This window comes from Mercenaria mercenaria, chromosome 9, assembly GCF_021730395.1.
Source record: "Mercenaria mercenaria strain notata chromosome 9, MADL_Memer_1, whole genome shotgun sequence".
Taxonomy (NCBI): Eukaryota; Metazoa; Mollusca; class Bivalvia; order Venerida; family Veneridae; genus Mercenaria; species Mercenaria mercenaria.
The window spans coordinates 50,315,972-50,343,285 of NC_069369.1; the positions used below are offsets into that span (position 1 = coordinate 50,315,972).

Sequence of the window (27,314 nt, forward strand, 5' to 3'; positions counted from 1 at the left end):
TAAGTTCAATATTTTTAATTTTTATTTCTATTCATGTAATATCTACATGGTTCTCGGGACAAAAATATATAAAACAATTTTATAATATTTAACAAAAAGGGTTGTTTCTCAACCATACAATAAACATGTACACATTTCCTACACACAGTTGTTATGACATTTATGTCAAAACATATTTACATTTTTTATTTCTGAAATTTCTAGTATTTTTTCCTAATTCCTTTTTACATTATTCTCATATTTATGCATTCGATTTTCTTCTAATACCTCAGTCATATAACTCATGTTTAAAAAAATGATAGAGTACTGTGTTTTATTACATTACACAAAAAAATGATTTATATAAAATAAGCTCCAGCTCCACGACAGTATTAAATCGAAAGGTTAACTATATCAATATACTTAATATTTTCTATTACAGTCATAATTTTTATGCTTAAAGAAAAAGATTTCTTAAATATTAATAAAGAAATAAATGCAGGATTTGGCTAATAATATTCCCTGAAATCAACAGTTAGCACAATATTACATAATTTTCTGGAATAGTTAACTGAAAAAAGTGTAAATAATTTAAAAAATTAGTTCGCATACATACAATAACACAGACACATGAATTGGATAAGAGAAAAATGTTTCATTTTAAAAGTTATTCAGTTAGATAAATTGGTACTCTCTGGATTTCTAAATTTATGCTCTCTCTCTCTTTTCTGTGTAGTCTGTTATTAGAAAATGGTGTAAAAAACAGCTTTGTTCTGGTGGACAATTTGCTTTGACAGATACCTTCCGATATAAACAGTTTCGGAAAGTGCAAGAAACGCACCAATGTATTTTCCTGTCACTGTTGATAAAATATATATATATAGCTGCAACACTTTAGGTGGTTTAATGCGGGTTACATAAAACTATAGCATATAGCCTTCATTTGCATGACTCACAGTGGAAGAAAGCTTGCACATTTATATCGAAGGGGTATAAAATAAAATGAATCCAACGCATATTTCTGCGCATGCGCTGGAAAATAAGACGACAAATCTGAAAAAAACTAACATTCATTTTAACAATTTAAGCACATTTTCTTCAGTCCTTCAGACACTACTATCTAATACCCTGTATAGTTAAACGTGTGACTATTCAACAAAATAGTATTTACGAGACCCTCGTAAATGTATATTATCACACATATAATTATCATATACATTTTTTGTACTTCTTATTGGATTTTTAAATAATGCATTTCGGAGTCACTTGCGTGGAATATAGTGGTGATCTACCGCATCAGCTTAAGCACTGGAATTTCCGTCCTTAAAACAGCAAGTTAAAACTTGACAACGACCTTTATCATCTGCACTTACACCAGCTAAGCCCGTTTACACCACCTCGCACACAACGCTTACACATTTTTTCTTCGCTTTCTTAATGTGTTTGTCTTAACATAAGACAATGTGTCTCAACTATGATTCTTTCTTTTCAAATTCTTCTTTATCGTCTACCACAATTTCATCCGGAGATTCGCATCTCCCTTCAGCACCGGTGTCTTGATAATGTGCTACTGGCACAATTTGTCCTGGTTCTGGAGATCTACTTTCACTTCGGCCTCTTTTGGGAGAGCTATGTTGCGAAGGTCTCGAACAGCTTACTGGTGAATCGGAGTCTGAATCTATGCTAAACTCGTGATCTGAAGAGCCAGATTTTATAGAAATTTGTTTGGTTGCTACTACATCATTTTTTAACTCCTCCAAATCACGTTTTAATTTTGCCCGCCTGTTTTGGAACCACGTGATCACTTGTGCGTTTGTTAAACCGAGATTTTGGGCAATTTCATCTCTGTCAGCAGGCGTTAAATATTTTTGGTATAAAAATCGTTTTTCAAGCTCGTAAATTTGTTGATTTGTGAACGCTGTCCTCGACTTTCGACGTTTCTTTGGGTTAGAATGCTTACCAAACATAGCGGCCTGCTCACGCCTCTTAGCATCTGAAAAGAGAAAGGTGAATTCTCTATAAGAAACTAATACACATATTTACATATCAAAGCTCTACTAAAACTGATAGAAACACTAACAAAGGATAATGAAAATAAAATTCGTTATATATGTTCATGTCTGCATTACTGTGAAGTGTTTATTTATTTATACATTCATTTATTTATCTGAAAAATGTTCTTGTCTCTATAATCACAGGTGAAATTATGTATACAGTTTGCCGCATTTGGGTAATTTACTAAATGTTTATATTCTTTTTGTGATACTTTACTCCTATAATTTACATTATTCAAAAACAGTAATGAAATACTAATCGAGACCACAAGGTGACATTATTGCATTTTTCATAATTTGTCACCAGTCATTTATCACAATAATCATCAATGCGTCGATAATTAGTCAAATATTAATTACTCTGATTACACTTGTAACCCAGGTTGTTGATACATGTCTGCGCAGGTGATCAGTTAAGAATATTTTTAACTGCACGGCGATTTATTAATGTTGTCAGTAATAAATTATGCAAATATTATGCATAACAAGTGTTTATCCCTACACCGCCTCCGATACATGTCATGTTTATTGATGATGTATTTATTTCTATTTTGAAAGGTACATATATAGTAAGTTCTTCTTCTTATTGTTGTTGTTGTTGTTGTTGTTAGTAGGTGTTGTGGTGTTTTGTTATTATTACTATTATCACCGTTATTATTATTATCATTATAATTACATTTTTGTGTTATAATTACTATTATCATACTAATTATCAAAACTGTTATTATTATTATTATTTTATTATCATTATCATCTCCATCATTTCACTATTATATTTATCATTATTAGTGTTATTTTGATGCTCTTTTGGTTTATCAGTTATCACGTTGAATGAAAAGAACGACAAAAAAAATATCTCCTTAAATTGTGCATCCCGATATATCTCACACATATAAGTAATGATAAAAGAAATAAGTAGATATAAAAAAACTTGAGGGCCTTATATATTAAAAGGAAACTTAATTATAACAATAATGTTCATTACATTTTTTAACAGTTTATCATTCTTTTCTATAATTACAGTGCACAATTGAATGTCGTAAAATAAAATGAAAGGCGTAAAAAAGTCGTTAAATATTACCCATGAGGCACTCATAATTATTACACATAACTTGTTAGCATTGCAACATTTTAGTTCTTTTATTTCATTATTTAGCCCCGCGGCTAAAGTATTTATTATCATTTTAAGAGCCGAACGAAATTAATTTTGTCGTTTTGCACAAATTAGATACTCCAAAAAAGCTGTGTTATTATTATAAAACCTTAAATAAACAAAACAACGCATCTACAATCATTACACATCTTAAATATTATTATGCTGACTCATTGGAGCCCATCAGACGAAAAAAATAACGTTATGCCTCTGGGCCCCTATTTGTCTTAAAGAGTGCAAAACAACTTTTTTGTGATGAAAATTGACAGAGCTAACTGTTCATGGAGGTTCAGTCCTCAAAGGTGCTCACTTACCAACAGAAAATTTAGCATTTTAATGTTTAAGTCTCTCGTCTGGGACTCAAAATGTTAATGTAAACGTAAAAGAACCAAGGTGAGCGATGGCAGTTGCAAAAATTATAGACTTGTAAACCAAGGCATACTAGTTAATTTTGCCTATCCCTAGTTACCTCCCCTGGTGTTTTGACACAATCACAATACGTCTGAGTTTAGTGATTATTATGCGCTAAATAAAGACATATGGACATTGGAAGTTTTGGCAACTCAAGCTCTTGTATAAGCGGGAGGTAAACGTTCAGAAAGGTACGAGCTCGTGGTAAAATATTCCTTAGGGTGTTCTTTTTTCTTGAGGGACACGGAAATACAAACAACCGAGTTATGAAAATATTGCAAAATTTTGTGAAATCATTTGGCAGCTACTTTTTTCAAACCCATTTAAGTTAAAGTAATAAAGAAATCGTAATTCATCACTTCAGATTTCGCGATATTTGACAGTTAATTAGACATAGCATGTCCATCTGTCAATGCGAAGGTTGGAATGTTGTTAATGATCATGTCTAGTGATATCTTACTTACATAACTACATCATTAATATGTACTGATTGATCATCACGGCGAGTTTTTCTTACGCAAAAAAAAAAAAAAAAAAAAAAAAAAAAAATAGACTACGATGAAATGACTACTGAACAGAACAGAACAGAACATTTCTTTTATTTACCCAGACTGTACAACACGAAGAAAAAACATCCAGGAGAATTTTTCTATTTCAGGTTTTGATGAACGGAAAACAATCATAAAAATTGCTACGAGGGTATTCAGTTTACGAAATGTGCATGTTTCCGAGAGAATCTGGGCATGAAAAAATATGGGCATGTCACCAGATTTATTTTTGTTTTTCTTTTCAAAATCTTACACAAAGTTGTGTACGGCGTTTTTAACAGTTTAAAAATATTTACTTCAGATATAGGAAGACTGCACTGGTTACATAGAAAGAATATAATGTAAGATAAAATATACTCATTAAATATTAACCCCCCCCCCCCCCCCCCCCCCCCCCCCAAAAAAAAAAAAAAATACTGATTTGTAATTTACGATATTTTTTGTAGTTTTATAGTTTGATCTTGCGAGTTAACCAGGAAAGGGAAATTACTCCCCATAAAAAACAACGCTTATGGTATTGACGAGTGTTCTATACACTGCGCGCGATCGTTCCATGCCATTTTGACGACCTAATATGCCCTTACTGGGAAACGTAACGGGCAAAACTAAGAGTGCCTGTCTGTCAAAACGAAGCAAAGACAATAAGAAACACTACTGAAACTAGAATGAGGAACGAAAGCATAATTATTATTCATTACTACGCACCTTATATATTCGTGAATTTAAAAAAAAATGTTAAAAGATCAAATATTGCTTAAACCAGCAAAAGCCCAGTACTACAGACCACTCGATAACGTAACAATACATGTAGATGAAAACATAAGGGACATAAGGCTGTCTCACATTCCATGGCTTATATTTTTATTTATTTTATAACAGCCTCATAAATGCGCAAGAGTTCATGACAATGTAAATTAAACATGTCATACAATTACGAGAGATTGAAGTTTTCAAATAAGAATTTGTTAAACTTGCAGCCAGCCAAAGAAGTGTTGTGTGCCAAATGTGGTACGGCTCCGCAAAATAGCACCAACAGACTGTCTATGAACTGACAGTAAGTTATCCAAACCAAAGTAATAACAGTTACTTATAGTTTTGTGGACCAGTCAGACGTCACAAGTAACACATCCTGATATTTATTTTGTGTGTTGCGGCACATGATATCTATTATCTCTCGCTACTTTCTCACCACAACAAATAATCGGCAATATATTTTCTTATTTCAAAGACTTAGCAGACATACCCGTGATAATGAAGCTGTTAGTATTGAGACTTTGTAAAATTAGAGCTATCTATCTTCTAGGCGATGCTGGCATTCTCCGTGTCAAATTTTCATTCTAAGCATATTAGCTGAACATGGTCGTCCATCAAGCGAACACGCCGCGTTGATCTTCAGTTGCTAACAAGACTTCCTCGTAATTTATTCGATTATGCTTTGGTATTAAAGGTACCCAGCTAAGGAATTTGTAATCAAGCAGTTATTACAGAAACTTTCATACGTTACCGCTTTACAGTACATAACTAGGAAAAAATACCAGCTAGTAAGTTACAAATACTACGAAGAAAGTGTGCACCTGTCCTCTAAAATATTACCATCTAATTCATCTATATATTTATATTTTCAAGTTCTTTGTCCAAGAGAAAATAATACAAAATCTTCGATACGTTACTGCTTTTTCAACTTTACGCAAATAAGGAAGAAAATATATGCTAGTAAATGAGTTCAGAATCAAGACAGTGTGTACCTGTGAACTTAAACAGTATCGTTTCTGTTTTGTATACCTATATATTTGTCCAAGAGGTAATAAAATGGTATCTTCTAAACAATAACCACCTTTGTTCTCTAAATGACTTTTAGCTGTTGTGTCATTATACATTTCAAACAATTTGTTTCGTCTCTTTTATTGACTTCTGCTTATAGGTGATATCAAAGGCACTGGCCTCCAGGTCGTACGACAACAACAAAGATAAATAAAAAGATAGGTATCAGGAAATTAATGCTGTATTTCTTAAGAATATTTTGAAACTTAATTACTGACAGACTATATGAGCCGTGCCATGACAAAACCAACATAGTGGCTTTGCGACCAGCATGGATCCAGACCAGCCTGCGCTGTTCGCTAACGGTTTCTCTAACTGCTATAGGCTTTGAAAGCGGACAGCATGGATCCTGACCAGACTGCGCGGATGCGCAGGCTGGTCTGGATCCATGCTGGTCGCAAAGCCACTATGTTGGTTTTTTCATGGCACGGCTCATATGTTATGGAAACACAAGAGAATTACTAGTAGTTGTTTTTACTAATTTTTACAATGACAATCGAAAAGCGTTCGTAACGGTTTATTCGAGGTAAACTGCCTTGATTATAAATAATATATATTTAAAACATTAAACACATAATCTGATTTGGCATTTTTAAGATAGTTTAGAAACAAAAACTCATATTCTAATGTTCATAATATGACCAAACTTCGATTTTAAAGTAAAATCATTTTAAGCCAAAATCTGAAGGTCAGTGCCTTTAACGCTGATGATGATGGCGGTGATGATTACGACGAGGACGACGACGACGACGATGATGATGGTTTATAATAATCATATTAAAATCATAACGCTTTTTTATTTATTTTTTTTGTTGCCGTACGATCTGGAGGCCAGTACCTTTAACATCACTATAAGCATAAGTCATTAAAAGGGACGAAACAAATTGTTTGAAATGTATAATGACACAACAGCTAGTCATTTAGAGAACATAGTTGGTTATTGTTCAGAAGACGCCATTTTATTATCTCTTGGACAAAATATCATAATAATGATGATAATAATAATAACAACAAAATGGCGGCATCATTGCAGTTTTCACCGAAAACTAATATCAATTAAAGATTAAATTTTCTGAAGTTGCGGAGAATTAGTCCTGTGTCGCCATAAATATGTCACAATTGCATCGGTAACTATGTGCAACTTTGACAGTGCTACAGTGACTGCATCGGTTACATGGTAATGGAAACACGTGTTTCAATTTAGTACTTGCTCAATAGCTAAATGGGCCGTCTTAATTAATAACGACCCGTACAGTGTCAACTTAGTTGTAATTAGACGCCACGAAATGTCCTACAAATTAAATAAAGTGCGATTCCCCCTTATTTCTAACAAGATTCACGCGTTTCCCACCCCCTTGTCAATTTAAGATATTGAAACCCGTGATTCATTTCAAATACTGCTTTGTAAAGAAATACAAATTTGGACATACCGAGATTCTTCCTAATAATTATCCGTTCAGCCATCTGCCGCGGGGTGGCGCTAGTTCAATCCCTCAGGGTAAAGTATCAGTTACCCCCCTTTGGGTTCAAGGTTGTCAATACGGTTTCAGTATCTTTGAACAAATCTTTAGAGATCGCAAGTCTCGTGGCTAGATGTCGAGGATAAATGACATATTTAGGGCCGTATTAAATGATTACAGATTATCTTAATAAATTAGAAATGGTTAATTTGACGGATAGTTGGGAGAACAGCAACGGACCCCAGGGCCCGACGTGTAAGATTGATAACGTCGCACCGCCCGAGACAGTAAACCTTTGTGGTCATAATTACACTGTTAGTGGCTTGTTACATAAGCTGTCTCCCGTTTCTTTATGTTTTTAGACTGTTGCCCAATGTTAGCCAGGTAATCTGGTAAAACGTGTGGTCATAAGATGGATTCATTGCGCCATCCGTTTTCTGTCACTTGTTCTATTGCTTTCTTTATTCTTGAACAAAATTAAATGGTTGTATAAGGTGAGGGTCAACTTCTTTTTATGCACATATTTATTGTTTTAATTGTTGCTATGAATGCGCATATCACTAAAATAAACAGTTTCTTCTCGATATTTACTCCGTGAGTTATATTGTCAAGTCTTCTAAGACTGAATGTACGTGATATATGAATCTATGTGAGCCGTGCCATGAGAAAACCAACATAGTGGGTATGCGACCAGCATGGATCCAGACCAGCCTGCGCATCCGCGCAGTCTGGTCAGGCTCCATGCTGTTCGCTTTTAAAGCCTATTGGAATTAGAGAAACTGTTAGCGAACAGCATGGAGCCTGACCAGACTGCGCGGATGCGCAGGCTGGTCTGGATCCATGCTGGTCGCATACCCACTATGTTGGTTTTCTCATGGCACGGCTCATGTGTTTTGTAACAGCTAATGTAATCAGTTTTGTTCTCTATATTACGTTAGGGAAACTGCATATTTTTATATGTGACAACCTTATATGAAGATCTTTTTTTACAAAAATGTCGCAACCTGAAATATAGCCTTGCGAAACAGAGTGTATAACCTCTGTTAAAGACTTGAATATTTCCGTAAAAAGTGTTGTTGTTTTTTCTTTTGTAATTGACTCTTTTCTTGGTGAAATAATACCTCCATGGCATCAATATTAATTCGTTCTTCCCAGCGGCGTTGCTCTTTAGAGCTTGCATTGCATTTCTTTACACTGCGAATTGCTGCATGCTGCAAGTTGCTTTTTTTTGCTGTGTATCTGAGTGATAATCTTAGCATTGCTGAATTGCTCAAGTGTACATTGTTGAATTGCTCAAGTGTACATTGTTAAATTGCTTAACTGTACATTGCTGAATTGCTCAATTGTATATTGGTAAATTGCTCAAGTGTACATTGTTAAAATGTACAACTGTATATTGTTGAATTGTTCAAATGTACATTGTTAAATTGCTCAACTGTACATTATTGAATTGCTCAAATTGTACATTGTGGCTTCTCTCGATTGTGCATTGATGCTTCGCTCAATTTTGCTTTGTTGAAATGTTCAATTGCACACAAGTTGTACATTGCTGAATTGCTCAAGTGTACATTGTTAAATTGATCAACTATATATTGTTGAATTGCTCAAATGAACACTGATGAATTGCTCAAATTGTACATTGTTGCTTTGCTCATTGTGCATTGTAAATTGTTCAATTGCACACTGCTTAATTACACAAATTGTACATTGTTGCTTCGCTCAATTGTACATTGCTGCATCGCTTAATTGCACACTGCTGATTTACTTAACTGCACATTGCTGAATTGCACAGATGTACTTTGTTAAATTTCTCAGTACATGTAGAAGTTGTAAACTATTTTAACCTTTAGCATGCTAGATAAATTGTCGTCTGCTTGAAATGTCGTCTGCTAAAATTGTAAAGTTCATTCAATTTGCTCCAAAATTGGAAGAAATATTGTCAGAGTAGCAAACAGCTTGGAACCTGATCAGACGCCGATTTAATCGGCGTCTGATCTGGTTCCAAGCTGTTTGCAAAGGCTGTTAAATTCGCCTGCAGCAGGCTAAGGGTTAATATTTACCAATGACCGATATATTGCAATGAAATAAGTACCTTATGATATTGGGCCTAGGAAATAGACTGACCGTATTCACAATTTAAGAAATGAAAATTAAAGAATATATATCATAGTCTATGAGCTAGTCTAATATTAATTAGCCCTTTGCATTAAAGAATAGAATAGTGCATTTTCGCCATATGCCAGACACAATGCGTATTGGACAGAACTTTTTTCTTCAAAAAGTCAATGTGTTGCAGAGAAGTCTTCATAAAAATGTCTGAAAATGACCGAGTACCGGGGTGATAATTATAGAAAATTCATAGCTATTATTTTTATATTAATGACAATTTATGAATAACATTGTAAATAGCTGAAACACGTGTTCCTCGACCAAAGCCATAAACAGATCATTTATTCTGGTAATTACAATCCTTCCATAATTCATTTGATAGCTTTTCGTGAACTACTGTTTTTCAGACAATTCGACAGTTTCTTTGCACCCCAAAGAGCCATAAACTACTCGCCTTGTAACAAAACTAGCGAAAAGAGGGATCAGTAGAAGCCAAAGATGAAGAATTGATGAAGTGTCTGCGTGTTTCGCGATGAGTTATTACGGCTCAGAGCGGTGGCTAATAATTCCTCGGAAATTTAATAATTCAGGGAAATAAGGATCATCCCGATAGGGGTTATTCTGTTTATGAGGTGGAATAGAACAACGATTTAGGAGGACACAAAGAACATAAATTTGTATCTATATACTGTAATACGTAAAATATGTACAGGCATGATTCTGAAAACAATGAAAACAGGCTAAATATCAATTACAGTCTCTGTAATAACTTCCAGGACATTAAGACTGAAACAAGAGTAACGTTACTTCAAATTAACACATCCCTGCCGCTCTTATTAACCAAAAAATAACGAACTTTTCTAATAATTATAAACAAAGAAGATGTAGTTTTTTCTGCTTTTATAAGATCCTTTAGCTGAAAATGTTACATTACAAATATTACATTTTCAGAAAGAAATTCCCTTGACGATTTTATGTCATAATATACACAACATGTAGCTGTAAATGTTACATTACAAATATTACATTTTCAGGAAGAAATTCCCTTGACGATTTTATGTCATAATATACACATTACTCAAAACATTATAATGCAATTTTGGCCTTTTCATCTGATATCATATCTGCAGTTAATTAATAGAACGTAAAAAATGCATGCAACACTATGTATAAAAATAATTGCAAATACTGAAAAAAACATGCATTTAAGCTTTATTTAATCGTTATTACAAATGCAGGCAGATTTTTTCATATTTCTGCCGGAAAAAGACATATGGAATTGTCATTTCATTTTGGAACGCGATATACTCGTAACTCGAGGATTTGAAAAGTATTTTCTTTAGCTGATTTATCGCACTTACTTCAAAGAATGGAATGGAAAAACTATTTCATTTTTTGTAAGTTAATATTTTCCGCGGTCTACATCAAAGGAATATGCTAACTGTTTGTCATAAATCAAAACTCTAATTACCGTCTTTAGGTATAGTCAATTCTAGCTTTTTAGCAAAAAGTTCAACAAGAACATCCTTTTATCTACATCAATTTGCCATCTTTTAAGACTAATCTAAAAGTGTCGGACACTTGTATATAATTCACGCGTAATTAGGTGTCGGACATTTCACTTTAGATGACCTTTGATAACCTTTGCATGTAAAAATGTGCTCTTCCTACAACTAACGCACTTGTTTTTACCTTTATCTTTTGATTTTAAAGAAACACTTTAAATCAGTCAAATAAAATGCGCTCAAGATATTTTCACTTTCTTTTAATTGTGCTCAACAGTCTCGGGCCTTACCAAAATAAGTAACATTCTAAACGTCCGGCCAGTCTTGCACGAGAAAAGAATTTCATGTTTTTTTTTCTTTTGAAATCCTTTTTAATTTCGTATTTCACGTTTTGTGTGAACTGATGTTGTACCTGGATAGCTAGTCGCGCGAGGAAGTCATCTCACACCACAGTCACAAACGGCAATTTCAAAACGAGACGAGAGCACCTTACGCACGTGCCGCTTTGAAAAGAAGCCGTTGAAGACCAACGCGTATTTTAAAGGCACTGACCTCCAGATTTGGCTAAAAATAATCTTTCTTTCAGATTGACGTTTGGTCATATTATGAACATTAGAATATGAGTTTTTTGTTTCTAAAATATTTAAAAATTCAAAATCAAGAAAAAACATGACCGCATCCCGTCGTCGTAACCAATAGCGCTACAGCAGAAGTAGTGACTAATGACATCAAAATAAGATATTTATAATCGAGACCGTTTACCTGGAGTAAAGCGTTACAAACGCTTTTCGATTTTCATCGTAAAAAGTAGTAAAAACGCCAAATTCTCATGTGTTTCCGTAACATATAGTTTGTCAGTAATTAAGTTTCAAAGCCTTCTTAAGAAATGTAGCATTTATTTCCAGATATCTAAAAATACATATTTTTTGTTGTTGTCGAACGATCTGGAGGCCAGTCCCTTTAACTTTACAGTTCTAAAAAGATAGAAAATGATGAACATACACTCGACTGGCCTCTGCCATAGACAAACATCTTTGCTTTTAACTAAATAATAAGTCATAACTATAAATCTTTATATTCATTCTTAATACAATATTTATTGCAAGGAGTGCATAATTAAGAACATTTTTTATATTTGAAATTAACGAAGTTAATTTGTACACACTGATTATGATGAAAAGATGAAATAATTTAACCGCATTTATTGCCCTTTAGCACATTATGTCTATAGTTATTATGAAGTGATTATTCATTCCACGTGTTTCAATATACCAGATACTTTTCAGAAATATTAACTTTTGTTTCTTTGTACAAATTGATGCCAAGGGCTGTTAGTGTGAACAAGTTTGAAGTACAAATATACCTCTAATTGATAATCGAATTACTGTAAATTAAGAAAGATACATCAAGTTGGCTTTGCGTAAACAATGTTTATAATTCTTCGTACTGTTTCAGACCTGTGTCGTATTAATTAACCGTTAATTTACAAGCAAAGCCCCTATGGCGCACCTCTGTAATCGTGCTGGTTATGCGAATGATTAAGCAACCAGGTTAATAAGCCACCATGTGGCTGGGTTAATGGTGCAGTTAATGTTGTCATTTCCAGATGCTTTTCCAGAAGTTTATAACCTGAAATTTCCATTTTGCTAGATCACACTTAGCCGACAATGAGCCCAAAAGACGTTTCACAATTGCGATTACATGCTTTGGAAGCCTTTGTAATTTTGTAGCAGTAATTGTGACAGGTACTGGATATTTAATGTTATACAATTGCATAGCAATTATGATTAGTGCCAAAATATGAAGTGATCGTATAATAATAATTTTGTTGTCAGCTGTGATTTTGTATATAACTGTCTTTTTATTTATATGTTTGTTTAAGTTGTGAGCAACATTAAGGTGTACGCTAAATGAAAACGAATAAATTATTTTACCACTTCTGAGTTTCATTTGCAGTATTCAATTTTGGCTTCAGTATGCTATATATAATTCTCAAACTTCGCTATTTCGAGATATATTCACAAACTATGACAATAATATTTTTCTTTATCTCTTTAAAATGCTACGGAGTGATTAAGATCTTCTTCGGAATTTGAAGAACAAGTCTGGCACCCCATTTCTCGAGCCGACGTGTGTTTCCATATATTTATGCAGCACGAAGCTTTTGGTTAATAAAATATTGAAGCTAAATATAAGAGCCGAAGGAACAGCAATAAAGTAAATTAGTAAATGTCCTTAACAGGGCATTTAATTACCTAGTAAAGCCAGAAAACAACCATATGTTGTATAAACTTGATGAATTGGCAGTAAAGTATTTGGCTAATAGATTCCCTGCATGCACGTAAGCCATCCAAATATTTTTACAACAAATTTATTACCTTTTTGTTCATTCGACAATATTATGGAATTAGAAAAAGAAAGAAATTATTCTGTAACTTATGAGGGCACTGTCTTTTATAGTGTTTAACCGGTTATGACAATTCATTAAACAATCGAATAATTAAAACTCTAAATTGGTACATGTGCTTAAAAAATTAATTGTATCACGTGAAGAACCAGCTCAGTATTTTTGTGCATTCATATATTTCTTTCCCGACGATACCTTTCCTATATATTGCCTTTCCATTAATTTTATGATCCGTAGGTGGAATACCATTTACTTTAATTAACATGTTATGCGATATTTATATCAATTAAACATGATGATCCAGTGTAAACAGTACCTAGATTCTTGTATACAACGACCCCACGAGACAAATTGCGGGTCATAAAAAACAATAAACACTGATTGGAATGAATGAGATATAATAACAATGCAATTAGACGTCAACAGATTTTCTGATGTACAGGGAACACTATAATAAGGATGTCTTCTCATGATAATTAGCCATAAAATTCAAGATGGACAAATGACCACTGTAAATCTATCCATCTTGTAAAATTGACCACTGGGCCATAAATCTGACACTATAGGCGGTATACTTAGCGAAAAAAGCAACGCATAGCGGATTGGATAGCATTCAGTAAGATTTTGTTTTGTTAATACTTTTTATTTTATACCTATACGAATTTAGCTCGATTTTCATGAAAGCACTGACATTTTTTCAATACCAAGAAAGCCCTGACGTGGAAAATAGGCACGTTTCTGAACAGACAATGCGTTGGCGTAACAAAGATGGGATTGAGCTCCGAATTTTAAAGATTAAATACTGCTCGTCTTTAAGATTATTTTTGCCGCATTAACTAGTTTGAATATCACTGAAGAAACGTCGTCTATCCTGGTATCTTTTTTTCGGGCCGAATGAATATTGGGCAGTATATTTTTCACATAAAGTCGCCAAGTCATCGTAATTAACGGCGATCAAAATCAACGACCAATGCATTTATTACAGGCACCACAAACATCATTATTTCGACATAAAGTTTGACCGCCGACATATCTTTTGACCATCTTTTGGAGTTTTTTGCGGGGCAATATGTGCCAGTTTTTCCCACTGTATGCTAAATGCTTGTCAGCAGACGACAATCTAGCTGTGTTAAATATTGTCGAGCAACTTGAATACCAGTCTTGTTCATAGTAGATAACTCCTGCGCCTATTTAAATGTTATACAAGTATGTCCCTTTTCTTCTCAAAGCATACTAAATATGGCAGCATAAATGATCAAAGCTTAGAAATTTACTACAGAATAAATAGAAATCAAGAATACACTACTTGATAAAAAAAGATTATCTGTAGCCGGTAGCCAGAGTAACTAAGGTTGTCATTGTATTTTTCGCCCATCTTGATACTTCATTTTGGTGCTTTAAGATCATGCAGAGAAGTTGTTTTCATTAATGTGTCTCTTCAACGACACAAATAACTTAATGTCTACATGTATACATTTTTGGCCGAAGAGTGCCGAATGGATTCACGTGAATACGTAATCACATGGAAATCACCCAGTCTCATTACAGATTCCTTAATCAAATGCATTGTCAAGCTTTTATCGAACGAGCCATATTGTCATATCTCTGCGAAATGCATCATACTTGTCTTTCGAATACAAAATATACATAATGACAACTAGTTTCCAGAAAAACTACAGTCAGTAATGTTTTACTAAGCTCCATTAAATTCTGTTCTTTATTTACAAAAATGTTTGATGCAAGATTAATAGCGTGAAAACTGAAAAATGTAAGTTTTCGCGATACTTTCTATGTGGCTGCCGGTATTATAATATATGGCTCTGGAAGCCTTTATTTGGTGAACTTGACATGGCATATTATTGTATTTCACCACAAATATGTGATGTATAACACTTACTGCTACAATACAGTACTGCCTTTCATGGAATCGTTGCCAACTAAATAATTTTAGTTCAAATGTGCTTACAAGATTCAAAACTGAATATCAAATCGAACGTATTGATGGCCATTTTAATTAAGCAATGACAAAGAACGCGTACTCATGCCAATATAAAATTCAGGTTTGCAGACACCCAGAGCTGTATCATGATAGAATACAGGCGTTACCATGGTTTCAAAAACCAATCTTTGAAAATATCTTTTTCTATTTCAGTTCCTTCCATCATAAAACATCATGATCAATCAATCAAATGGATCTTATATTTGTTTGTTTTAGAGTAAAATCAAGTCATTAATCGAGTGAACACCAGATGAAACATGTTAACGAGTTGCAAAGCCACTAGAGAAAATGTAAGATCTGCAGTCCACGAGTCAAATGTATTTTTAATCTTATATGTAAAACATATATATGTTTCTAACATGTCTTTTCAATGGCTTGATCAAAGTTTATTCAGGTTAGCCGCGCAGCTAGTGAAAAATACATTAGATATTTTTCACCAAATGAATTTCACTGTAATATCTAAATAGTTCACTGAAAAAAAAAACCTGCAATAAATTATTTTCTTTGAGTAACAGGGTGCTAGCATATACACTAAACCTGAAGAAACAAACAGATAAAACGTCAATTTTTAGAGTTTCGCTGATGATATAAGATTTATGTCCCATTTAATCTAGAGACAAACATTTTAATAGATAACTGGTACGTCATGGCGCCGTTCGAAGTTAACAGAATGCATTAAATGTCATAGTTTCTAGGGTATCGTGTTGGAAATTTACTCTTTTTAACATCAAACTTCTAAACGGAATAGCTTCTCTCTGTCAGCTATTAAAACTTGATAAAGAGGTACATTTGTTTTTATCAGTACCATCTCTTTCACGTTGACTATACGCAGACAGGCTAAGTGCTATATAATCGCCTGGTATCACCCCAGGGGACCTCCTCGCGCAGCGGGGTGGGGCGGTGTGAACGAGCTATTAACGAGCGAAACATAACTTTATCGTGAAGTTAAGCCTTATCAACGAGTAGGGCTACATAAGAAATACATGAAACATTTTTCGATTAACAACATTGCGCTAATGCGAATTTGAAAAGCATATATCAAAAGCATGATAGGAAAAACATATTTCTACATATTGGCAGAACATCTGATTATGCCAAATGACAAAAAGGGCCAATCTTGTTTACATGTATATTAATTATGCGATATCACGAACTGATATCAACTACAAATTAAATGGATAGGTACTATGTTTTCCTAATAAAAATAACAAAAAAAAAAGTAATAACTTTCATACGGCATGAATATAAAGTGTGTCTAAGACTTCAACGATTTACTTATTAATTTGTTGTTAATTTAAAGAATGGACAGACTGCAAGTTATGTCTTTAACGCATTTTCAAAAAGTATATTGAAGCATATCTTTATTCCGCAATGTTAGTGACATTTAGCATAGATATTTTTATCACATGTATTTCATTTAACTGTTATGCACTAAATCAGTGAAATATATCTGACAGTTTCACAATAAAAACTATAAAATAACAGAATGAAAATTTGCTTTACATGCAGTGTACACAAAATCTTACATTTTCACACCGCGACGCGACCCCACTCAAGAACTTATTGCATCTGGTGTTCATTCTGGTAAAGATATTTCAAACTTACACTGATACATACAAATATCGTCAATTAATTCAGCTGTTCTCTCAATTAATTAATGAAAATCAAAACTACAGTTTATCATTAGGCAAAAACTATATTCTTACCCCTTAATGCGAATTCTGATAATTAAACTCTGTTAACCCCCTCACTGAACGTTCAAGTATGAAAATTAATTAAAAACACTTCTGAATCAATTCAGAATAAAAATTAAATTACAAAATGTACACCTATTTCAGGCGGTAGATAACAGTGCATCTTAATTTGGTACACACATACTCCTATTTTTAACCTAATGCAAAAAATTAGATACCTTCTAATAGGATATAATTATTGAATTACATATCTTGAATATTTGTTAAAGCCAAGCAAACACCCGTATTAACCTGAACCGCTTTGGGCTTGACATCCATGGGAGTTTTAATGATTTTAACATGATTATTGAAAGATCTCTCTTCTTTCATGTGGTTTTAACAATAATGTGTATTTATGGTGCAATTTTAATGAAGGAATCATGTTAAAATCTATTCATATTGTTCTCATAATATTGATAAGTTAACTAGGCAGGGGGAAACTATATGCTGTCTGTCATGTGACTATGGTTAAACGTGCATGATTGGCAAGCAAGCATTCGTTTGTATTATGCCAGAAGATTAAGTGAAATTTGATTCAGCGACGTAATTTAAAAAAAAAACTTTTTTAGAATATGTGTACTTAGTAGTCATTCATAAAGTGTATATGACATGTCTGGTTGAATGACTTGTAGGATTGCGGACTTCGATTATTCGACCAAAGTTGAAACATGTAAATTACAAACAAATAAAGATCATACGATTCGCCAGAGCTTTATGCCAATAGTGTATCAGCTTTTATATCGATTTAAAACTGAAATTAAAAACAACTTTTATACGTAAGTCTTTAGTAAGAATATTATTTCAGAATGTGAAATATATTATAAAGCGGTATATTTGAAGTGTTTTGATGGAGATATTTTTGAATGTAACAAATAATATCTTTAAAGTGAATTTACTGTAAAAGTCGTGTTTTTTTTCTTCAGGGTGCCATGTCATGCGAAAACCAACATAGTGGCTTTGCGACCAGCATGGATCCAGACCAGCCTGCCATCCGCGCAGTCTGATCAGGATCCATGCTGTTCGCTAATGGTTTCGCTAATTATAATAGTCTTTGAAAGCGAACAGCATGGATCCTGATGCGCAGTCTGGTCTGGATCCATGCTGGTCGCAAACCCGCTATGTTGGTTTTCCCATGGCACGGCTCATATTTTTGTAATCAAATACATGTACATGTATAATTCTCTTAGATGACAATGTACATTAAGTTTAGACAAAAGATACTGCAAGATGAAATACTCAGGTTCTTTCAATTTTCAGTCTTTTTGTTAAAGCAATCAATCTCGGGTGTTAACTGTTTCTAAATTTGATTATTTCACAATCATTTTCAGCCCGCTCACAAATCACTGATCATAGAATATCATTTACGATAAACATTACTTGTTAAAGTAATTATTCCGCTAATTTCCCTGTCGAAAGATTCGCCATTCTAATCAGACACCTCAAGATATCATCCCTGTCTTATTATCAACATCAAAAGACGAACAAGATTCAATTTACTCGTTCTTCAGTTAATGACAATTCCAGCTACTTGTTTTGTTTTTTTTTTGGCGGGATCTAAAGTTGTTTTCCGGAAACGGAAGTTATTTGTCGCCGTTTTTGTCGCATGCCGTGAGAATTTTAAAGTAAAAACAACTAAATTGTTTCACAACATGTCCCACGTCAAATTTCAACAGTATTTAGGTTGTGGCCATGAATCAGTGTTGGTAAAGTATCCGAGTATTTGCACAGATACTTGGGGCTCGGACCTCCACACACCCCATTCTCCTCCGCCCCTGGTTAGTTTAGCCAATATATTTTAGCATTTCACCATGTATAAAGCATATGTGACGATCATAAAATGCATTTTTGTAACATTTCAGCGTGTTTTTAAAAAATGTATTTTTACCATTAATGCTCTCAATACTACAAGATATGCAACATTGCACGAACAATGGGAACACTTGCTTGCGCTGGACCCTCGCTTTGTGTAGCGCATATCATAAACCGGGAACCAAAATTGTTACTCTTATGGCTATGTTAAACCAGATCATCACTTCTTATGTAAACAAACCTCGTGTATAGTAGTCGCAACTTGACCGCGATGGTTGACCTTAGGCTGATTATTCATACCGATTATTTCATTATAGAAATCAAGGGTGCTTAGGGTAGCCGTGTATATTTATATGGAATTAGTTTGTATACAGTGCAGTATCAAAGTAAATATACTTACATTTGATCAGTTAAAACCTTCCAATACAATAATTTATATTTATTCAAATTCATATTTCCTTTTTCTCGTGCAACTCGTGTTTTACCTACACTCCTTTTCAATAATAGGTTGTACCTTATTATTTATTATAATGCAAAGGTCAACCATCGGGGTCAAGTTGCGTCCACTATAACACGTGGTGAAGCGATAATCCGGTATAATGCAGCCGAAACGGTATCAATTTTGGTACCCGGCAACGATATGCGCAGTTCAAAGCAGGGATCTATTCGCAAGGAAGTGTTCCATAGGATTTAGATAGATTGATTTATATTATTTATTGATTTCTCGTCGGAATACAAACGACAGTTGTCGGGACCGGTGTCATTTGACAGAATGGTAACAGATCTGACGATTGATACCAGTGATTCATTGGTAGGGGTTCATTTAAACGTTTAACTAGCTATTGTTTCCCTAGTGTTCGTGAGATGTTTCATATCTTGTAATATTGAGAGCATTGATGGTAAAAATGCATTTTTTTTTAAAAACACGCTGAAATGTTACAAAATGCGTTTTATGATCGTCACCTATGCTCAATACATGGTAAAATGCTAAAATATATTGGCTAAACTTAACCAGGGGCGTAGGAGAATGAGGTGTGTGGAGGTCCGAACCCCAAGTGTCTGTATTTGTCTTCCCTGGAGTTTAGAAATTCTCACGGTATGTGACAAAACAATGGTTACAAATATCTTCCGTGTACGGAAAAAACAAGGATGGATCAATATTCAGGTTATTTTACCTTCAAACCACAAAATGACCCGGCAACCTGTAGGTTCTGTCTACAGCTTAATGTCAGGGACGTAATATAATGAAGAATAACTCCTACACTATTACATATAGTATTAGTTACACTTTCTTCTATGTTATGGAGATGGCCTATTTCTGATGCAAAAACATGAATTATCTCACTACAGCTTCTGTGTAAAAAAATCAACAGAAGGTCCTTTTTTGATATTTTTCCTGCGTGGATGCGCAGGCTGGTCTGGATCCATGCTGGTCGCAAATGCACTATGTTGGTTTTCTCACGGTGCGGCTCATTTATAATTTCTATTCCCCCCCCCCCCACCCCCTCCACCCCCGGCCACACACACTTTGACTATCTCTCCCGGTTCTGATTGTCTATTGAGAAGAATGCAAAACTTGAACTGCGTCAGGAATCAAACATAGACTACGGGCCTGGCTGTATTTGCTGATGGTGGCAAAGTTTCTAACATGAATTTTCCCTTGATTATATTTAAAAACATCAAATATGTACTAAAATTATTTAGCATTCATATATTTCAGGATTTACTCTGTATGACAATGACAGGAGTTTGAAAACATTTACTTTTCTCTATTTTTTTTCTCTATATTTTACGGCATATATAATGAAAATAGACATTTAGTAAATTACTTCAATTTCACATAGCATTTTTGGCGCGATGCACCCCAGTTAACTAGATATTCTGAGAAAAACTGAAGTAGGTTGGAAATATATTGCCGCACACCCTGGTGTGAAACCCATTTAAGAAAATTAACAAGTAATTTCTGAACCCACCAACATTCTGTTAAGTCTTGAATCGCGTTCATGCTGTGTTCGTACAGATTACACATTATTTAAAAGCATAAAGCCTGAAAATAATTCTTGGGAATCTGTTAGAATACTACTGTAACATGATACCATTATGATTTGAAAATTAAATTTGGAATCTGAAACTAAATGCACGGAAATGCAATTTGTATTAAATAAATTACGCCAGTCTGCGACTCTCATTAAACTGTTCATATCGGAAGAAAAGCCTTACTAATAAAATGCTGTAACTATCAAATGCTTTAAACAAGAGATTTACCGCCAACCTATTAAAAATAAAACATGAAAAAATAAAATTTAATACTGATTTCTCAATTCTACGAGGTGACTTCAAATTATTGAATCAGTGTCAAATGTATTAATGCGCCTTCAAAATTGTGGAAAGAATAAACAGACAGATACATGTATATTAAAACTGCATAATTATTGTATACACGAAACAGTCGTAAAACCTGTAAACAGCAAAATGTCGTATATCGTTTGATGGATTTGGGAATCCGTTTGATGTGATGCCGTTGTCAGGCAAGTTACCTACGTGCCGTGTGATCACCCGTGTAAATCTTTTAGCGCAACCTGCCAAATCTGCGCTAAACAGATCCGCGTAATGTCGGGAATGTCTTTTTCTCACAGCGAAACGCATATCACGTATCACCGGTAACGAATGCTATGTTTACGCGCCAAAAATATTGGTGAGTGATTGTTTAATGGTTTTTCACTAATTATGTCAGATATATGACATTTCCAGAAACAAAGGTATCAATTTTATTAAATAAGATGCATTTCGTATCAAGATGTAGCCGCTTTTTACAATACACGTTTAATGTTTTTGCTGATGTTGCGCATAATTATTTTGTTCCACAGAAACGCACACATTTATATACTAGGCGGAACGCTTCGGACTCGAAGCACTTTCACTAAAACAGAACTTCTATCGTTTATTTACAGGTAAGCTAAAGTCCGCAGTAACAATAAAAAGATGATGACGACGATGCTGATGATGGTCATCATCATCATTATCGTCATCATCGTTATCATCATCATCATTATTATTATTATAGTGATGATGTTGATATTTTGTTGTTATTGATGATAATGATGATCATGATAATAAAAACAAAAACAATTACATCAAAGTATCATCATCATCATAGACCTGTATGTTTGTATGTCTATACATGTATATTCATGCTTTTCTCATATTCTTTATAATTGTTTAACACCGCCATACAGTACTGGCGATGAACATTGTATATGTTTTGCCAAATAAACTATTGAATTGAATTGAATTAAATAGAAGCATCTTTCATAATTATAACGAAAATCAATTACTGAACGTTAAGATTTAAAATACTCTATGATAAACTGCGCATCAGAAAACTATTAAAACAACGAATATTACGGAAAATACTAAATATTTATATGCAGTGTAATTGTATTTTATCTTTTAGTGTTTGTTATTTATGTCTTATCTTCCAGTTTTCTCTTTTATAAAGCCACCATTGCCTGTGAAGCTTGTAATAGCTGACAATTTATGGGTAAATAAAGTCACAGCTAACGAAATCGGAATCATAAAATAAAACGCCCCATTGATCTGTCTTTAATTCATTATGCAACTTTATGATTTACTCCCGTTTATCAAACAACTTAATAATGACACTGGCTGATAACAGACTTCGAATAAAAATGGAATAAACATCCATTGATATGTGCCCTTTTTGTTGGTAAAAAGGAGAGATTCGAACAGTTTCAACCTGTTGGGAGTATGTGTGGTAAAAGTAAACTCCTTACTTTACAAACGGTATAGTAAATACATGATACGTGGTAATATTTTGGCACTGATACATTCGTACATCTTTGCCCCTTAAAAGGTAAAAATATCAGAAAATAGAAAGACGCTTTGGACATTATTTGGACACAAGAGTAAATTGCACTACTTCTGTAATGCGAGCTATTTTACGGCGCGTAATAATAACCATGTAGTAGACCAATTTACCTCCTACTGGGCGTACACATTCGGCTATTGGCAAATGGCAATTTGTCAAGTTTTACGACATTGTAAGATTGACCGTTTCAGAAACGTACTTTTTAACTCGGAAAAAAATCAAACAATGCAAGCTATTATATCCTCTGTACGTACAAATAAAAGATTCTAAATGAATAAGTGATTGAGTTTTTGGTCCCCAGGGTAAAAGAACTATCATCAAATTTGTAAATGTTTGTTTCATGAGCTCCAGGCTAACATTTATAACACATAGATAAAATTGTTATCTGCGCAATGAGCCACACGTTTAGGAATGTGGAAAAAGTGCCTTATTCAAGTCATTTAAGTTTTTATTGATCACATTAGCAAACACACTTATTATGATAGTTATGCAGTTTATCTAATAAACGTTTATTAAATTTATTAGATTCTCAAAGATATGTACGTACACCACAAAAACTTTACCATGTCGATAGTCATCGTAAAAAACCCTCAAAAACGGGCTAATTATGATTACAAAATACACGGTTTCTGATGACAATTTACCAGCCAATGGGCTTATCGGTATCGTATAAACACAATTAGTACAAAAAAAAACGATACAATAAACCTTTGACATGCCTCATTTCAATTCATGAACAACTGGTACTTTTTCGTTAAATATTGAAAACTAGTCAATTGTTCTGATCACCAGCATGATTATTCACAACAAAAAATATTCTGCTATTGTTTTGACTTCATTTTAATGCTTAAAACAGGACATGAACGCCGATCTAGTGGTCGATCAATATGTTAGCATCTGCTGCGAGTGCCACAACTATCCTGTTGTTTTTTTTTAAAAGTCCCTCATTTTCTGCCAGTTTTTGGATTGTTTTACAGAATGTTTAAAATGAGTTTTTGCAGTACAGAAGTATTTCAAAAATTGCAAATACGTATAGCCATTTATTTATTTTTATTCGTTCTACAGTTGGAAGTCTTTCAATTGTTTCAAACTGTATACTGAATTTAATTAAAGAAAAAAAAAATCAACAAAAATCTGTGTTATAAATCCTACATAGACATTTCTATGTTTCTGTTTTCTAATTTCACTTAATAAAATGACAGAAAGACACTAGTTTATACTAGTATACACTGAAATATCAAAAAATCAAAAAAGAAAACAAAATAGAAACATTTCAACCAACATAAACCAAGAAATAAACTATTTTCGCTTTAATTCATTTGAAGATTTCTTAAAGATCACTTAGGGACGAGTTACACGTTACACATAATTAAACTGTTAATTCGCTTCAAAAACGCCAAGCAGCCATAAAATAACCGTTCCTCTTCTCCCTAATATGATTTACAACAAATTACAGTTTTGTGAAATTCATTTTGGGAGACAAATAAAAGAGGTAATAAATTTGTCTTTGAACTCAAATGTAAGATTGATTCCCTGTCAGATGTGGAAAGTGCTTTACACTTCCGAAACAACCTCAGTTATCTAACCAAAATATTGAAGGCATTATTATAGCAGATTGTGGACTGTTCAAAAAATATATATTGTTGTACTATATAATTTCATAATTTCATATCGTATTCATACATACTGTAAGGTTCAAAATATGTATTGCTGTACTATATAATCTCATGATTTCATATTGTATTCATATATAATTCGAATAATATATATTGCAAGGTTAATAGGTGGATGGCTCTCCGACCCCTATTATACCATTTTACGGGGATAATAAACGGGGTTACCATCTGGGCCTCAAAAAAAAGAAGATTGTTGACTGTTTCATTCGAATGCAGCTACATATTCTTTCGCTAATTTGTTCGACACACTTGGTATATCAAATTGAAATAAATTATTACAAAACAATTAATAGTCTGAAGAACTTATTTCGGTTAAAAAACTAGATATAAAACGACAAGACTATGTAAAACAGGTTTTAATTTGGTTACCATTATTCTAGACTATTAATTGTATGACGATTTGACGACTTAAGATGGCACCGGTAAAAGAACTGTTTGGGATAAAGATTAGAATATCTCACCAACGCATAATTTGTAAACTGCAAGCACGGAAAATAATTCAGGTTACAGGAAGAAATACTGTATTCTCAGTGAGAAATTGTAAATGGTATTAATTTAATTATTTATATTCTTCTGTTTTTTCTTTTTGTTGTTGATAATATAAGTCAACTAATTCTTGTAGCGAAAATATATCTTTCTTTATTAATATTTTTTTTTCAGTTAAAATACAGCTACAATTTAATGACATTTTGAATTAATTTCAAATTCCTTAAATAAGTAATCTGAAATGTATGAGCATATTTAAAGTATTTTTATTATACATTCAATGACTTTAATATATTGTTATAAATGTACTTTAAATTATTACTGAAATGATAAATGTAATTATTTACTTCTTTAAACAAAATATTCATTTCATGATGTGTATAGATAAGGTGAGAGCAGAAATATATTTTATTTTGCTATAATTTATTCCAGCAAATATTTTCCTATCATGAAAAGAAATATTCGATCCTTTTAAAAATATTTTGACGGACTTTTTAAGTAAAATTTAGTTTGGTATATGATTACATATAATTATATATTCAAAGAGCTGCTTTACACAGTCAGCAGCTTGTCAGTCTTGTGTGTGTGTGTGTGTGTGTGTGTGTTTCAGCATATTTTTAGGATTTTGAATGGTATTTTTGAATGCATATACAATGAACCTAACTTATTTCTTCGCATGTGATTTGTTCACTTTTTTTCAACATTGACATCATATATCGTTTGAAAAGTGTACATCTTATTCAATTGAATTTAACTGCAATTTCATTCTTCTGCAAGTAGAAGGTGGTCCTTTATTTGTTCAATTAAGTTTAAAATTTATTTATGGAAACTATTTGTTTATCTGCACGCAGGATAGATTTTGTATAAGTTGTTGCTTTATTTTTGTTAAAATGCTTACCAGCTGCTTCAGAAGTTTCAAGACCTTGAAAAGTTTTATTCGCCATTTCCATTAGCGCATCTAAAGGTGATACATCTTTCAGACTTAACGAGGATCCCGTCGGTTCCTCTTCGTCGTCGTCAACATTAATTTCCTCCTCATCAGCTTCCGATGAAGCTTCAGAATTTCTGCCGGGAGTTGGAGAAGCGTCCCAAGGTCGCACAATTCGAGCAGAAGTCCCCGCACCAATTTGATTATTATTGTTACCATGATTCTGTTGATTTGTTCTTTGTACTGGTTGCCCGCGTCTCGACACGGGAGTCCGGCTAAGTCTAGAACTGTCATGTTTAGCTAAAGAATGGCGCGAATGAAGATTGTTGAAATGTTTTTCTGAAGTTGTTTTATTCGAATGGCGCTGACTTTGTTGAATATCCGATTTACAGCCGTTAGAATTTAGAATATCATTTATTCCGAATGAGGTAAAAGGTTTATTTGGATTCCTTGGCGGCTGTACTTGCACCATGGACAGTTTTCTGATAGGCTCATACTTGTCGCTAAATGCGCCGCTGCCATCGGGCCCGCCGTTTGCCGTCGTCATCATTCGGAAGTCCCACGGCGGCGGCAATATTCGCAGCATTGGTAACGTCATCGGGTGACGGTAATCCAGTTTTATTTCTAATTCCTCCGTTTAAATCTAGTCAAAAGAACATTGAGAATTTTCTTACACAATTCCTGTGCACCCGGTTATGTCTTATAATCCAACTAGCCTCAGCTCCGCAGAACAAAACATCCAAACTTTAGAATGTATTTTCACACAAAAAATAATTCAACTGACGATAAATTTGTTTTAAAAATTGACTTTCGAATAGAGTAATCAGTAATTCATACCGATCATTAGTACCTGTCAATACAGAACGTGTTTTCGTTATGTACAACAATCACCTATAGTGACAGCTGATTGATGTCCAATGCGGTTACGACCCTCTTCGGCCCCCAGGATGTATACATGTAACACTCATTATCTGCTAAACACATCCAAAATATTTCTAACTACCACCAATCAGTAATATATCTTCAGTTATTGACAGAAGCTTGTCAAAGGTGTTGACAAAATTATTTTCCAAATACGCCACGGTATCATAAAAGTCAATTAAAGCGTTCCTTGGGTCGGTAGCACCGTAGTCTTAGGCTCTCTCCATGTTACCGTCCACACTTTTGAAGAATATATACCTTTTCACGTGGCAAAATCTGAATAGAAATGACAAAGAACGGCTTTGTAAGTTTTTGCGCTCTTTCTAATCAGAGACGTTAACAAAAATCCAGAGTTGTATTACTAATAAGCTTATTCTAAATTGACAACATTTTCAGTTTGTTGTTGTGCTTTGATGTATAGCGAGA

The 27,314-nt window shown here is 33.6% G+C and overlaps 1 protein-coding gene across 1 annotated transcript; it reads right to left on the reverse strand.

The window, feature by feature from the left end:
* On the reverse strand, positions 1–27,314 carry LOC123547092 (transcription factor LBX1-like). Its single transcript, XM_045333898.2, has 2 exons — positions 25,938–27,314; positions 1–1,972 (listed from the first exon to the last, which is right to left on the reverse strand). Exons 1-2 carry the CDS (start codon positions 26,563–26,565, stop codon positions 1,452–1,454), a joined length of 1,149 nt encoding a protein of 382 aa, XP_045189833.2. The 5' UTR covers positions 26,566–27,314; the 3' UTR covers positions 1–1,451.

What these genes read in the sequence shown, in the direction of transcription:
- LOC123547092 (XM_045333898.2), bottom strand. Translation starts at nt 26,565, where the DNA reads ATGACGTTACCAATGCTGCGAATATTGCCGCCGCCGTGGGACTTCCGA. An exon ending in TGAAACTTCTGAAGCAGCTG is followed by an intron (nt 1,973 to 25,937) that starts GTAAGCATTTTA and finishes TTCTCTTTTCAG; the next exon opens with ATGCTAAGAGGCGTGAGCAG.